Raw genomic sequence first — 15,741 nt, 5'->3', positions numbered from 1 at the left:
CTTGTAATGGATTGAGTTTTCCCTTTGAAGTTATCTTATCGGATTGAGTCTTTAAGGATTTGAGAATACTTGATGTATGTCTTGCATGTGCTTATCTGTGGTGACAATGGGATATTCACGTGATCTACTTGATGTATGTTTTGGTGATCAACTTGCGGGTTCAGTGACCTTGTGAACTTATGGATAGGGGTTGGCACACATTTTCGTCTTGACTCTTCGGTATAAACTTTGGGGCACTCTTTAAAGTTCTTTCTGTTGGTTGAATAGATGAATCTGAGAGTGTGTGATGCATATCGTATAATCATACCCACGGATACTTGAGGTGACATTGGAGTATCTAGGTGACATTAGGGTTTTGGTTGATTTGTGTCTTAAGGTGTTATTCTAGTACGAACTCTAGGATAGATCGAACGGAAAGAATAGCTTCAAGCTATTTTACTACGGACTCTTGAATAGATCAGAAAGGATAACTTTGAGGTGGTTTCGTACCCTACAATAATCTCTTCATTTGTTCTCCGCTATTAGTGACTTTGGAGTGACTCTTTGTTGCATGTTGAGGGATAGTTATATGATCCAGTTATGTTATTATTGTTGAGAGAACTTGCACTAGTGAAAGTATGAACCCTAGGCCTTGTTTCCTAGCATTGCAATACTGTTTACGCTCACTTTTATCATTAGTTACCATGCTGTTTTTATATTTCAGATTACAAATACCTATATCTACCATCCATATTGCACATGTATCACCATCTCTTTGCCGAACTAGTGCACCTATACAATTTACCATTGTATTGGGTGTGTTGGGGACACAAGAGAGACTCTTTGTTATTTGGTTGCTGGGTTGTTTGAGAGAGACCATCTTCAACCTACGCCTCCCACGGATTGATAAACCTTAGGTCATCCACTTGAGGGAAATTTGCTACTGTCCTACAAACCTCTGCACTTGGAGGCCCAACAATGTCTACAAGGAGAAGGTTGCGTAGTAGACATCAACCACCTCAACCACATAGTAACCCACTAACCCAACTACTCCCACGTTCACCAAGGAACCGACTAGCAACTGCACCCACTACCGCACTCCCCCCATTACCACCATTCCTCTGCGGGCTTCTTGTCCTCAGTCTTTAATCTCTCATTGCCATCCCCTATATAAATGCCAACCATATGCTCTTGCGCTTTGTGTCTCTGCGAAATTACTTTCCCTTCCTCTCAGGATCCATTTTTTTGCGCTTTGAAGGTAGGGCTTTGTATATGTTGTGCTCCGTCAGTTCTTATACTTCATCTTCCTTTTTTTTGCTAATTCTCCTCTATCTTGTTCCTCATTTTCTACAGAATCATTGCTGCAAGGCCTTGAAGTGGGTTGAAGTTGCAATAGAAAAAGGTATGCTAACATTACTCTTTGCACTTTTTTACAGAAGTTTAGTTTGATAGCAATGCATCTTTTCTTTGATGGTGAAAGCTTCAATATATATTTCTGCGACTTGGTGTTAGGTTGCAATTAAATTTTTATCAATTCATACCTTCTACCTCTTTGGGATCATTTTCAATTTCCTTGTTGAGAGATAGCACCACAACTATGCATCTCTTTGATTTCTTTTTGCATTTTATCTGATTGTGCAACTTTAGGGTTTATTTTTCTTCAAACAAGATAACCTACTCGTAAGAAGCGTGCAACTTGAGTTTTATGAAGTTGAAATTAGTGTACAAGTAGTTTGACTTGTAGTGCGTGCAATTTAACTTTTTATCCATTTTTTGTTTATCTGAGTTGTTAAATTGTCCTCTCATATAATTTTTCATTCATTTTAGATGGGTCGAGAGGATGCTTCCAAGAAGGGTAGAAGTGCTTGTAAGAAGGTTGCTGATGCCAGTAAGGAAAAGGTCGTATTATATCTTGCTCCTCAACAGCAACTGCAATTTTAGTTTTGTGAAGATGCAATTTTATTTATTTGTATATCTGTTTTAATTTTTTGCTATTAGGGGTATTTTCTCTTCTATCTTGTAGTTTAATAATTTTTTGGAAGTACAAACAAGTTATGATGCTCCATGTTTGTGAAATTTTAGTTCAAATTAAAGGTGCAAGTTATATATTCTCACTTGGTGTTAGGTTTACAATGAAAGCATCATGAGTATATGCATCTCTTGTATTATATATTGCTCATCAACAGCAACTGCAATTTTTACTTTTGTGAAGATGCTAATTTAGTTAACGTATGCTTGTTTTAATTTTCTGCATTCAGGGGGGTTTTCTCTTCTATCTTGTAGTTTAATAAAAAAATTGCACTACAAAACAAGTCAAGACAACCTACTAATGAAGTGCATTGCAACTTTGATTTTTTCTGAAGTTAAAATTAGCATTGAAAGTCTTGCTTGTAGTGTGTGAAATTTAGTTGTCATTAAAATTTTGCTTTTATGAGTTGTTGATTTGTCCTCTAACATATTTTGCGTTGCATTCATTAGGTGGCTCATGAAGATATTTCCAAGAAGGGTAGTAGTGCCTCTAAGAATGTTGCTGATGGTTCCAAGAAAGAGGTACAAAATCATAATATATTTTTGCTCCAAAAAATGGTGAGTTCATGCAATGTTTTAGTGAGGTTGATCCTGTTTATGTCTCATGTTTCCTTCTTTTTTATTGATTTTGCTCCTGAATAAGTAGTGCAACTATAGTTCTATGTACCAATAACTTCAGTAATAACGTTGCTACTGAACAACAAATGCATTTTTAGATATTTGAATGTGCAAATTTAGATCCCAAGCGCGTTTTTGCAAATTATCTGAAATTTTATGGGTGAGTTCTAACTTATCTTGTAGTTAACAAAAATTGTGATATGTGTTGCTCCTCTACAGCTACTGCAATTTTTAGTGTTCTGTCAATGCAAATTTAGCTTCTCTATGACTTTTATATACTCTTTAGTTTTCTGAATATGGGTATGCAACTTTTAGATTTTTCAAAACTGCAATTGTGTTTCGATGCTTGTAGGATAGTTCTTTTTATGTTTGCTATACAACTACATCTTCAAAAGCCAAATACCTATCTGAATATATGTATGCAAATTTAGTTTCCTAAAAATACAAATGTAGTATGGTTCTTTTTGTGTTCCTACTGAACTGCATCTGCAAGCTTAGTTTTGTGAGTATGCATTTACTTGTAGTTTAACTACTTTCTTTTAGGTCACGGTGCCAGGTGGATCACGTGTTTCCGAGCGCAAATTTGAAGCTAAGGATTCTTCCGCTTCCAAAAAGATGGTTGTCTCCAAGGTATTTTTCTATAAATGCACTTATTCGTCCTGATGATAATGCAACTTTCAATGTCAACTCTGTTTGTAGGATGGTTTTTTCATAGTAGTCTGTAATCATGAACCTGCTGCTTCTGCTTAATTTTTATTTCAGTACTCTATTTTGTACACTAAACTGTTGTTTTTTTGTTGCATGATTTTTGTATTCCATGTCATTCTGTGATTTAATACAGTAGTTGTTCATTTCTGCATTGCAATGCAATTGTTTTTTTCCAGATACCTTATTTTTTTGAATGCAATTTCAAATTTAAAGGATTTCAGTCGCAACACAATGAAGATTTCTCCTGTCACAAGGGCTCAGCTGAATATTTCTTTTGGAGACACTGATAGAGTAGTGTACTGCATAGTAACTAGCAACACTCACTCTGCTGGTTTTTGCGTTGGACATGCACTGTTTGACATGCTGGGTCATAGGAATTTCACTGTTGCTGACCACTACATTAAGGACACAGTGCTAGTTGCTTTCAAGGATGCTTTCGATGTGTTGATTGTAGCTGGTAATGACATTCGGTCTGGTCCTGAAGCTCTGATGAGTGTTCGTCGAGTTTCTAGGATTGAGCAGTGCGTTCATGATTGGGATGGCTACTTTCAGAGGAACATCATCATTGCACCTGAAGCAGGAGAAGATGAAGATGTCGATGATTAAGAAGATGAAGTTGATCTTTCCAAGCCTGATTATGATTGCTCTAGTGCTCGTTTTTCTGGTGGATCAGGAGGGGATGGTGCTGCTGGAGGTGGTGCTGGTGCAAGCGTTGCTACTGCCTGAATGGACATTGGTTTTAGTGGATGGATGCATTAGTGTTAGTTCTACTGGAAGGATGAATCCTTGTGTCTCCAAATTTAGTCAACTCTAGTTATTTAGGTTGCTTTTGTGTTCCATATTTGTGGCTTGCTTTCATTTAGTCAACTTAGCATTTAGGTTGGAAAAGGTGCTATCATCGAATTTTGAAGTTTCCTTTGCAATATCAGTAATGTATTGTTAATATTATTAAATACTAGTCTATGTTATTGTTGTGAATTGATATCATCTTTTTGTTTTCTACATTTCTGATTTCAAAAATCACTGTTGTAGGTTTTTTCGCTCTTTCTTTTACCCTCCTGCATTGATATCATCTTTTTGTTTTCTACATTCTGATTTCATATGTCATCTCATACTCATTATAAATCTTCCTTTTGCCCTCCTGAATTTAGTAAGCAAGTAAAAAGAATCGAAATCATTTGAGAGTGCTTAAATTACATTTCCATCATTTCATACAAAAATTATGCAAATTTTTGGGCACAATAACAAATGCTCCTGTTCTTGATCTTCTTTTCACACATCTTCACCTTTTGCTTTGCAATCATGTTTATTCACGCCATGAGCATCCTTTTCTTCTTCTTTCCTCATTTCATGAATATGTATTACTCCTTGCTTTTTTCCGTAGACAAAAAAGAGTATGCAATCAGTAAAAACGAATAAATATTTCTTTTTTCGAAAGAAGTTTCTCAAATGATGTTTGTTTCATATTTTTTCTAACCTTTTTCATCTATGTTTTTTTTGCGGTCTTCTCTTTACATTGCTTTGCAATCTTTCTCCTGGCTGAAGATTCAAATTTTACAGAATTAAAATGAACACTAAATTGTTCATATAAATTGCAATAACTAATTGAAACAATGTTTGTTGTTTTACCTGTTTTTTGAGGTTTTTCTGGCGACTCTTGTTCTATTTGCTTGCACCCTGTAATGTTGTGTCCTTGTTTCTTGCACCCCGAACAAGTCACTTTAGGCTTTGATATGATTTCTTCTACTATACTTTTCTGCCTCCCTGTTTTCTTCATTCTCCCGTTTGGTTTGCTGTATATTGGATCCTTTAGAGTGTTCTCACCCTTGCTGTCAGAACTCAACACTTCCCGAGTGACAGGTGTTAAATCTGAAGCAGAACATTTCGATTGCTCCAATCCTGGCATGCAAGGTATGTCTAAAATTAACTTCTCCAGATTTCCTATTTTCTCGTTTAACACTTTCCTCCTTGCAGCATTTTTTATGCCTCAGAAGCTAGCTGAACTAGCCTTCTTGAAAATGAGAAGAATGTCATTTGCTCATCCGAATCTTCAAGGTTTGCATCTTCTTCATTACCTTGAAATGCTCTTTTTTCCTTAGGTCTCCATCTATCAATGAAATACTTTTCTGGTAACTCATCAATGTTCAATGCTTGTATGACTTTGAGTGCATGACAACACAGAATGCCATCCTTCTCAAATTTCCTACATACACATGAAATAGTTTCAGAATCTGTGTCAACAACCACTATGAATGTTCTTGGGTTATAGTCAAACAGTGCTTGAGTCGGTGACTTGTACACCTCATACTGTTTGTTCTTTTCCACTTCCATCATGTGAAACTTTGTTGAATTCATTAACTCTTGCTGAAATTTGTAGAATATGCCTCTGTTATATAGTCTTGCCACTTGCTTTTCCAATGCCCAGTCACTCCACATAGTTGGAGAAGTTCTCCTTGTTACTGAATCAGTTTATTTTCTTTTTTCTTCAATACTTTGTGATATCCTATCAAACTCTGTCATGAAAGCAATCACACTATGACTTGACCCTACATTTGCTTTGAATACATCATTTGTTCCTTCACTTCTTGATGTTGTCTGGATGAATGGGAAAAGTCATTTTTGAAGTACGCAGGTACAAATCTCTTTCTGTTTTTCCACATAATCCTGAAGTACTTGATATGTTGAACATTGTGTTGCTGTATCATCTTGGGCCAGAGGTGCTCGAAATACTCAACTGTTTGTGAGTTTAGGATTATGTCATGAAACTGAGCGTTCAAATGTTGGTTCCTTGCAAATGTTCTTCTAGCTTTGTTCTGCGCTTTTGTTAGAATGTGGAACAAACAGTTCATGTGCGTGCAACTAGGAAAACACTTAGGCACTACCTTTTTCATAGCTGCATCTTGATCTGTTATCACAGATTTTGGAGCTTTCCCTCCCATGCACTTCAGAAAAGTTTGTATAACCACTCGAAAGTTTCCTTCTTCTCATCTTGTATGAAACCACATGCAAAGAGGCAGTTGTCTCCGTGTCCATTTACACCCACAAATGGAGCAAATTTTAGATTATACTTGTTTGTTTTGTAAGTTGTATCAAAACTTAGGAGATTACCATATTGTTGATAGTTCCTTATACCAGTGCCATCTGCCCAAAATATATGCATGACATTCTTAGCTGGATCGGTTTTGAATGAGTAGAAGAACAGAGGATCTTCTGATTTTTTCTGTTCAAAAAATGAGACCACCTGCATCATGTCATTCAAGCCATTATCTCTTCTCATTTTCGTGCCCATGCTGCTAATCAGTTTTGCTGTATATGGCAACGAAGAAGGCTCTCTTCCTCGAAAGAACGCCATTATTGCCATTTTCTTTCTAGTTGGTATGTTCACTCGTTTGCATGTTCTGATTAAGTCCTTCTCTTGCTCAGTGATATATTTGTGTGACCTAAGGAACCTGACTTCCCCTGGTGGGTGTAGATCATGGTTGTGCTCAATGATAAGCCTTGTCACCACCCACTGTGCTATATCGAATTTCCAGATAACAACCATCTGAGCTTGACAGTCTGTTTTAATTGTGTAGTTTCTTCTTCTGTCTGTCGTATTCTCTAGCTCAGTTGGTGCATTCTTAGCAGTCTTATACTTTCTCCTTTTTGCTCCTGCAGCTGTTGGTTTTATCCTTATCCTAGGTTTACCAGATCTGTTACACTTCATAGTGAACCTCGTCATTTTGTTGTTGTGTGCATCTTTTTTCTGGCAGTGATAGTTTGCAGCTTTCTGAATTGAGAACCCAGCAATAGCTGAATATTCATTGTAGAATCGGTGTGCATGAGCATCACTTTCAAATGTCATGCCAAGAGCTGGCATGTGTTTCTTCTCATCTTCTTGGCTTAATTTAATTGCCTTTTTAATGCTGTCATTCTCAAGGAAGAATTCTATACCTTCCTGAGATAACTTGTTTTCATCTTTCATCTGCTCCTTACTAGTTCCTACAATTTTTTCCTTGCCTGATGGACTATCCTTGCCTGATGGACTAACAGTTTCGTTCTGATCCTCTTCATTTGATTGTGCATAACCAGCACTGTTATCTATTTCATAGTTTTATGTTTCTTGTTCCACCTCTTTTAGCTGCTCTGCTTCAAACTCTGAATCATCGCTGCCACTAGTGCCATTTGTATCAGTTGTTTCTGCATAATCAGGGCCTTGCAATGCTACTTCAGAGCTCCTTACTTTTACTTCTTGATCAGTTGTCATCATTTGCTGCTCAATGACTGAATCCTAATAGTTCCAACTTTGCTCCAACTCTTGCAGCTCTGAATGCTGGTGTTCCACCAAAAACTGATCACGGGATAACGTATTTTGTTCCAGGAAATCTTCCTCCGCATCAGTTTCATTTTGATCACTAGTGCACTCTATGTAAGCTTCATCTGGATAACTTCGATTCTCATCACTGTTGCAGTCAAATTCATGCTCACCATCAGATTCAGTCTCACTGTGATTTGCTTCATCTTCATTGTTACCTTCATCGTCATCTTCATGCTCACCACCAGATTCAGTCTCACTATGATTTGCTTCATCTTCATTGTTACCTTCAGCATCATCTTCATGCTCTTCGTCTAAAGGTACAGAATATGGTCCCCAATCATTAAGTTGTTGCCAATTGTTCCTTGCACTTGGTCCTGCTGCTTGATGCTGATACTTTAAGTTTTTTTGTGTTAGATTTTATTGACTACTATATGTAAGTTCATTCTAATGTTTTTAAATTATTGATTGAAGTAATACAACAAACCTCAAAATTTATGCCCGCAGTCAAGAATGGTGTGAAACTACTTATAGGTATTGCCATGTTGTCGCTTTGTAGATGACTCATGACTGTCATTTGTTGCATTAGTTATGTGTAAGACTGTGCCGCTCCTTGTGGTACTAGCATGTCATTACTCGTATGCAAACTTTGGTTTCCTAAATGGAGCAAATCTGATTCCTGCAACAAACAAAGAATATTGTGAATGAATAAATACCAATTTTCGGAACTTCAAATAGTATTGCTATATTTTGTATGCAAATTAGAACAAGCATAAGTTTAATTTTACTCAACATCCTTTTTTTCAGTTTTTTTATATTTTAGTGTGCTTTTCTAGGGGTTTCTGCTTCATGCAACACATGAAATAAAATAGTAACTGTGAAGTTTTAAATGTAATGCTTTTGTTTTATATGCTTGTGGCACTGTCATAGTGCACCTGTTGAATTGATTCTTTTTGTCTAGGAATGGGGTGTAGGTCCTATTGTCGAGCAAAGTTTTATCCCAAAAGTGCATCCTGTCACAAAACATTTTTCACCATGTTAGTTCGTTCTCTCATCAAATTTTGAAAATGAACACAAACTAACCTCAGAAATTCCACTGAATGATTTTATAAGTCTCTGCATATGTTTGTTGCCTTGATACAAATTTTTCAGCACCTGCAATTTTTGTATGCAAATTGTTTAACAACATTCATAAATGAAACTGCTAGAAACTTTTTATGCTTTTACCTTGTTGTCATGACTTCTATCTGCAATCTCTCCGTATTCTTGCTGCTGAGAATGATGTGCAATTTTAGGTACCTGAAAATGCAAATTAACTCAATGTTTCAGTACTGATGAAAATCATCTGCATTTTTTAGCATCTCTGTTACTACATGATGCATCTTATTTTTGCTTTTCTTACAGGGAATCATCTGTGGGTACTTATGATCTGTGTATTTTTTGAAGGTGGTTCTACAAAATGCAACCTCCTAAAGAAATTCTTGCATACGAAATGGAGGTGGGCACCAGATAATCACATACCTTTGACTGACCACAAGAACTTTTACCACCAGGTTTCTTTCTTCTTCATTTTGTTCTTCCTGCTGACAGATCTGAGATCTGGGTTTCGAATTAAGGATCATCCATTTTTGCTAGCAGATCTGAGATCTCTGTATGGAACAGAGAGAACTATACCTTGGGGATTGGAGGAGAAGTATGCACAGAGCAAGAATCGTCGGCACAAGTTGACCAGAATTATCAGAAGACAACAGGAGATCTAAGGTTTGTTTCCCCTCCCATGGTGGCGGCTGGGTGGGAGTCAAGGAAGAAAGCAAAGTCGCAAGGAGGACGACATAGTGAGCTGTCAGTTATTTGGATCTTTAGCTTAGCGGGTTCTGGCCCGTTTTCTTTTCTGGGCTAAACTCTGAAGACAGAAACAGAAACAGAAAGCTTTCAGCCTGCTGTTTTTGTTGGGCTGACTGACTGACCCCAAACTTTGGTCAGTCAAATTTCTTTTGGGTTGCCGCATTGTCCAGAGTTGTACCAATCGACTGACCTCTTTCTTGTGTCAGTCGATTGATATGTAGCCACTCCCTAGTTTTAATATATATAAAATGTCTAAAATCAATGATTTTTACTATATTTTAAATACCTAAATATATCAAAATATATTTTTAAAGTTGTTCTAAAATTGAAAATAGATGCATCTTATTGAAATGGATGTGGTACTGAAAGTGGTATGGTATTTCCAAAAAAAAATGGTCTACTATGCATCTGGTAGTGAAATGCAAATGCCAACAAAGTGACTTAGTAGTGAAGCATATCGTATCGAAATGCACCCGGTAACAAACTCATCTGGTATTGGAATGCCTGTGGTATTGAAATCTATCGTCTGCGTTTCACTTTTATGTCACTGAAATGGATGTTGTACTAAATTTTATTAATAAAATAAATAATACTGAAACTGAAATATGTGCATGTTACTGAAATTAATATGGTACTAAAATTGGTATGATAAATGAATGCATCTGGTACAAAAATTTGAGCATATGCTAACAAATTGATATGATCGTGAAATTAACCTGATAGTGAAGCATCCAATACACATCTGGTAACAAAGTGATTTGGTATTGAAATACATCTGGTAACTATGTTATTGAAATGTATGACATAAAATGATATATAAAATTCATTTCAATTTCAATAAATAGAAAAATAGTTAAATTTTGTTACTCATTTCAATTCCAACCAATTTTGTGAAACAGCAAAAATTAAACAAATTTAAAATATATTCAATATTGATCTTGTTTGAAAGATCTTATCATCGGGATTTCAAATATACATAGAAAATTAAGAAACCAAATTCTAATTTGAAATATATAAATCATATAAGAAAAGACTACAAAAATTAATATTAATATTTTTCATGCGCGAATCAACTTGTGATTGAGTTGGTTAGGTTGACAGTGGTATCCCCAACCCATCAGGGTTCAAATTCTGGTGCTCGTATTATTCCTGGATTTAAATCTCAAGATAATATGCCGGCACAGTCTCTCGGAGGTGCTCATAGGGTAGGGTGTGCGTGTGTGCATTCATAAGGGTGAGTGTATGCGCGTGTATATGAGCGTTATGCTCAAAAAAATATTTTTCATGCGAGGAGAATGGAGAATGGCAGTCATGCATGCACATTACGCCCTTCTCTCCGATAAAATGGTGATGGGACCCTGTGACGTGACTTAAAATTGCTATACCAGATAAGAGGAAAGCAAATACATAAAATACCGCATGCATATCAGTCCAAAATGCATGGATCTTGAAGCGAATGAAAGGTAGATTCTTACCCGATAGATACATGCTCCGCTAGAATATGCAATTTCCTTGGGCATGACTTGGGAATGGTCAGGAGTTTTCACTGTCTGGTTCACCTACCATGGGCTGTTTGAAATCAACTTCATCGAATAATTTACAGACGGCAAATGTACTATAAGTGAGGAAACATGGAAGGCAACATGGAAGAGCAAAGATTATTTTCTTACCAAAAATACGAGGCTTTTCCAAGTGTAACTGTTTCATAACCGAGAGATAAAATATGGGCCGATGCTAGGCGTAAGCCGGCTGATAGCACCCAAATATAAGCCGCCTTAATAACCGTCCGATTGTGCATATAATAGCCGTTCATTTTGTCTCGCCATGCAGCGCCCAAGAGTGGCGCTCCAAGCACGCCCATCAGGCCATCAGCATGCAGGCAGCGGCTGCCATGCAACGGCCACGACGACACTCGAGCTGCGGTACAGCAAGTTCGTCGGAGCTGCGTTGCAAACGGACGCCACCGCCCGAGCTGCGATACAGCGAGGCCGCCGGAGCTGCGATGCAGCAAGGCCGCCGGAGTTGCGATGCAGCAGCAGCCGCTGTCAGAGCTGCGACGCAGCGGACGCGTCGCCGCCGGAGCTGCGATGCAGCAGCCGCCGCCGCCGCCGGAGCTGCGATGCAGCGTTCCTCGACGCCGCTGGAGCTGCGATGCAGCGGTCCTCGACGCCGCCGGAGCTGCAATGCAATGGTCCTCGATGCCACCAGCGAAATCCTATGACGAACCTGTGTCGCAGACTCGCAGCACCATGCGTGTTGCTATGCAGCTCCACCAGTGGTGAGACCCGGGTCGCAGCATGACGGGCGTTCCAAACAGCACCCCGACATGCACTGTAGCTCCGCCGACGGCACACAACACCATGGTCGTTGCCCTGCGTCTCCGTCGCCGACGCGCAACACCATGGCCGTTGCGCTGCAGCTCCTCCGCTCACCACCCGCGTTGCAGCTCCTCCGCTCACCACCCACGTTGCAGCTCCGCCGTCGCCGCGCAGCGGCACGCCCGTTGAGTTGTAGCTCCACCGCCCACCGAAGAAGCAGCCCGCGCTCCCGCCTCACAGCGCCGAGCCCGCCTTGCAGAACTACGACGGCTTATGCTGCGCCGCAACATCGACTTTGCAGCGCCGGTGGCCGGGATGGGAAGAAGTCGTGCTTCGTCCTCCTTGCATCGTCGGTGGCCGATGCGGTCTCGATGTTTCGTCACCGGGGGATAAAGTGGGGGATACAAAAGAGAGAGCGGCTGTTGGGGAGATAAGGTGGAGAGAGCTCCGAACGATGTCGACCTCTTTGTGGTGGCCGGCCTTATGGGAGAGAGAGCCGAGAGGAAGAGGTTGGGGATAACAGAGGCGACAGAGGTAGGAGACGGAGGAGACGAAAGGAAAAACGAGTGGCTGTTGGCGAGATAAGGTTGCGCGAGCGATGGGTGGGTCTGATAGAGACACGTGAAGGACGCAGCACGCGGCTTATTTTCTGAGAAATCAGTCAGATGAAAACAATACTTTTCCTAAAACATGTCGAAACGACCATCCATGCGGGGAAAAACATTAGTCATTTAAACTCTCATATCCATGCACCATGTGCGATTTTTGTACAAAAGAGATCATATCTATTATAAAGATTCACTAGAAGAAAAAGGTAGCTCAAACATAATAAAAATTACATCGAGGTATATGGACCATCAAATTACCATTGCCGCCATGACAAGCCGCCGTTGGGCCGATGTCACTGTTTCCATACTGGAGCCGATCTAACTTTGTCGATGGAAACTGGGAAGTCTTTATGCATGTATCCGTAAGGACCAGCGCCCTAGGGCCGCAGTCATCTCCATTGAATTCTTTAATCGATCTGAAAACCTGACACCAAATCTCGCCGTTGTGTACGCACAGCAAGAAACCCTAACCTCGTTGCCTTGGGGAGCTGGCAGGAATCTTCGTGAAGCTCTATGTAATCCATCCCGGCGAATGAACTTGCAGAGGATCGGATCCCGAAAGACTATCTCGAAGAAGATGTGTCATCATCCGTCCGAGCGTCGCCCCTGGGAGGACTAAACCCTACCTATCTATTAGTCGAAGCCGAGGCACCATAAATCCACTCCTCATCACCGACCGCCGGAGCGGTAGGAGGGGAGGCGAATCCACGAGCTCGTCGACGTGGATCGAAGGGAGGAAGGCTTTCATTGGTCCCCTTGTGAGACGCGGAAGGAAAACACCGATATCATGTACCCCGTGAGATTGACCAGGTGTTTTTATCACTGTCTGGGTTTTATAAGTAATAAAAAACACATTTGCATTTATTTATTTTGTGGGAAATTCCTATGTTTATGATTTACATATGAGCATATCTTTACAAAAAACATTGTCTTATTATTAATCATAAAATATCGTGTATTGTTGATAAGTGTGTTACCAATCCGTGCATGCCAATCACGCGCTCACACAAGCATCAAAAAATAGGAGAAAGCATTTTTTTTTCATTCACACGTACTAGAGAATGACGGGCCGGATGCTAGCCCCCTCGGGCAGGCGATTGGATACGATAGCCCAGGCCCAACAGTAGCATCTCAGGGGCCCATCCTTTTAGTTCGTCGCCGGGGCCAAATTAAGCAGATCGATCGGAGGTTTTCAAAACTTTCTTACAGAGGAAATACCGGGGCCAACAAGAAAGAACCTAGATCGATCTGCTTAATTTGTTAGTCTTTGGAATCGATAGATCGAAGTCCTCGCGTACTGCAAACGCCCTCCAGCAATCATTACGGCTGCTTCCGCCACCGGCTCCGGCGGCATGTCTCTGCCAGCGTCCATGCCCGCTGATTTGGTTGAGCTGGTCGGCCAGCGGGTGCTGGCCGGAGACCTGCTCGACTACGTCCGTTTCCGCGCCGTGTGTGCGCACTGGCGATCCAGCACCATCTGTCCACGCGGGCGTGGCATCACTGATCCGCGCTTCCATCCGCGTCGGTGGATGATGCTGCCCGACGGCCATGGACTCCACCTCAGAGATGGCAGGAAGCGTTTCCTCAACCTCGACACCGGAGTATTTGTCCGCCTTCGAGTTCCTCTTCTCGAGGACTATGTCATCCTCTGTCCGGTTGAAGGCCTTCTCCTCATGCAGCTGCAATACTTGCAATACGGTGACCAACGCAACAACATCTGCCTCCTTCACCCCTTCACAGGGGACGTCACAAGGTTCCCACCTATCACGCATCACACAATAACCTTGGGATCGAATCCAGATGGCATGCTTTTTAATTTTCTGCCTGGCAGCGCGACCGCCTCCTTGAGCATTAGTGCCAAGGGAGTCGCCATGATGATGATGGTGCTTCCACGTACGCGTCACGTAGTCTTTGCTACCACCGACGACAAGCAATGGAGCTTCTCATCCTGGAGTTTTTCCCCAGATGTGACCACCATATCATCCCAGGGAAAACTTTACATGCTGCAGAAGTCCATGGATACCGGTGGAGTACAGATTTTCCAGGTCGACCCACCTCATGAGATGTCTGGGTTCAATTCATCTTCGTATCTGCCTCTCAAGGTTATCCCCGTATGCACGACTCGGATCCGCAACCCTTTCGGATTAGTAGAATGTGACTCGGAGATCCTGCTCGTGGCTTACACGAGAGTTTATAGAATAGAGGATCTTGTCCTAGAAAAAATTGCCCCACTAACAAGCGTCGGAGAAAACGCTCTCTTGATGAGTTTTGAAACAAGTCAGGGTGGCATCGGAAGGAGCCTGAGTGTCAATATCAAGGCGATGCCTACCATTAGGGGTGACACTATCATACGTAATAACCCCCTAGGTGACGAATCACTTGGACAATATCACCTCGATACTGGCACTTGGTCAACTAGAGAGGAGCGATGCATGAAATATGATGGCCGGTTCTGTACTTGTAGCACTGTTCACCTCATTAACCATATCTATGGTGTCTGCCATTGTCCTGTTAACTGGTGAGCTGGTCTTTTTCGCTCCTGATTTACTTGAGTGCATAACCGTAAAAAAACTGCAACTTATTTGTATGTGTCCATGCAGGAACCCAGGCCGAAAGAGGCTTTGGTAGCTAGTGCCGGGTCGAGGGAGATTATGTTTGTGACAAGATAAGTTTGGTGCTACTTGTTTTCTCTTCATGGGAAGATAATTCACTTCATTCGACAATTATATGCATATGGCCAGCCTTTCTATACGTGTAAGATGTAGGAAAGAAAGTAGTATTGATCTTGATTATTATATCGTACACATACGGGATGAATGAACCGATTACCCCTGGCCCCTATCAATTGTTATTCATAAGCTGCCGAGGATGTGATGAAACTCATCTTTATCAAGTTTTTTCCAGAGTTTATTCACTTCATCCAGGGGTGGAGATTCATGAGCTTGTTGCCCTTGGGGAAATGCGAGCAGGTGGACGGGTGCCTGACTCCATCCTGCGGTTGTGGGAGCTGGACAGACAGTACTTTGCGCGCTCTGCCTATGCGGCTTTCTTTAGAGGCCGAGAGGTTTTCGACCGGGTGTTGTGGATTTGGTGCTCCCGTACTCTGCCTATTATTTACCGCCCTTTTGCTTGGCTTCTGACCTGTGATCGTTGCTTGACGGCTGACCGTCTGCATCAGCTTGGACTTCCTCACCTGACTGCGTGTCTACCGTGCGATCAGCACCAGGAGACCTAGCGGGTTTGGTGGTTCGTCGAGTATGGGCCATAGTGTTGCTCAGGTGGGGCAGTGCATGCTAGCGGTGGATTCAGATCGTGTAGCTTGGTGGACTTCCATTAGTGTGCC

At 41.1% G+C, this 15,741-nt stretch overlaps 2 protein-coding genes across 9 annotated transcripts; one reads left to right on the top strand and one right to left on the bottom strand.

The window, feature by feature from the left end:
* Positions 1-5,935: 5,935 nt before the first annotated feature.
* LOC123054719 (protein FAR1-RELATED SEQUENCE 5) lies at positions 5,936-12,346 on the bottom strand. Of its 8 annotated transcripts, XM_044478556.1 has the most exons (8): positions 11,143-12,345; positions 9,302-11,041; positions 9,149-9,226; positions 8,855-8,926; positions 8,711-8,782; positions 8,563-8,640; positions 8,115-8,306; positions 5,936-8,017 (listed from the first exon to the last, which is right to left on the bottom strand). In XM_044478556.1, the coding sequence occupies exon 8, from the start codon at positions 7,295-7,297 to the stop codon at positions 6,278-6,280; it is 1,020 nt and encodes a 339-aa protein (XP_044334491.1). In that variant the 5' UTR covers positions 7,298-8,017; positions 8,115-8,306; positions 8,563-8,640; positions 8,711-8,782; positions 8,855-8,926; positions 9,149-9,226; positions 9,302-11,041; positions 11,143-12,345; the 3' UTR covers positions 5,936-6,277. The 8 variants fall into 8 exon arrangements, with proteins under 8 accessions (XP_044334491.1, XP_044334494.1, XP_044334490.1 ...); XM_044478559.1 differs by lacking the exon at positions 8,563-8,640 and having other exon boundaries at positions 11,143-12,346; XM_044478555.1 differs by having other exon boundaries at positions 9,149-11,055.
* Positions 12,347-13,614: 1,268 nt separating this feature from the next.
* On the top strand, positions 13,615-15,251 carry LOC123050173 (uncharacterized). Its single transcript, XM_044473006.1, has 2 exons — positions 13,615-14,916; positions 14,999-15,251. The coding sequence occupies exons 1-2, from the start codon at positions 13,751-13,753 to the stop codon at positions 15,024-15,026; spliced, it is 1,194 nt and encodes a 397-aa protein (XP_044328941.1). The 5' UTR covers positions 13,615-13,750; the 3' UTR covers positions 15,027-15,251.
* The last annotated feature ends 490 nt before the right edge of the window (positions 15,252-15,741 follow it).

This window comes from Triticum aestivum, chromosome 2D, assembly GCF_018294505.1.
Source record: "Triticum aestivum cultivar Chinese Spring chromosome 2D, IWGSC CS RefSeq v2.1, whole genome shotgun sequence".
Taxonomy (NCBI): Eukaryota; Viridiplantae; Streptophyta; class Magnoliopsida; order Poales; family Poaceae; genus Triticum; species Triticum aestivum.
Note: the sequence above shows the minus strand (reverse complement) of the source record. Positions and strands in the feature narration are given on the sequence as shown.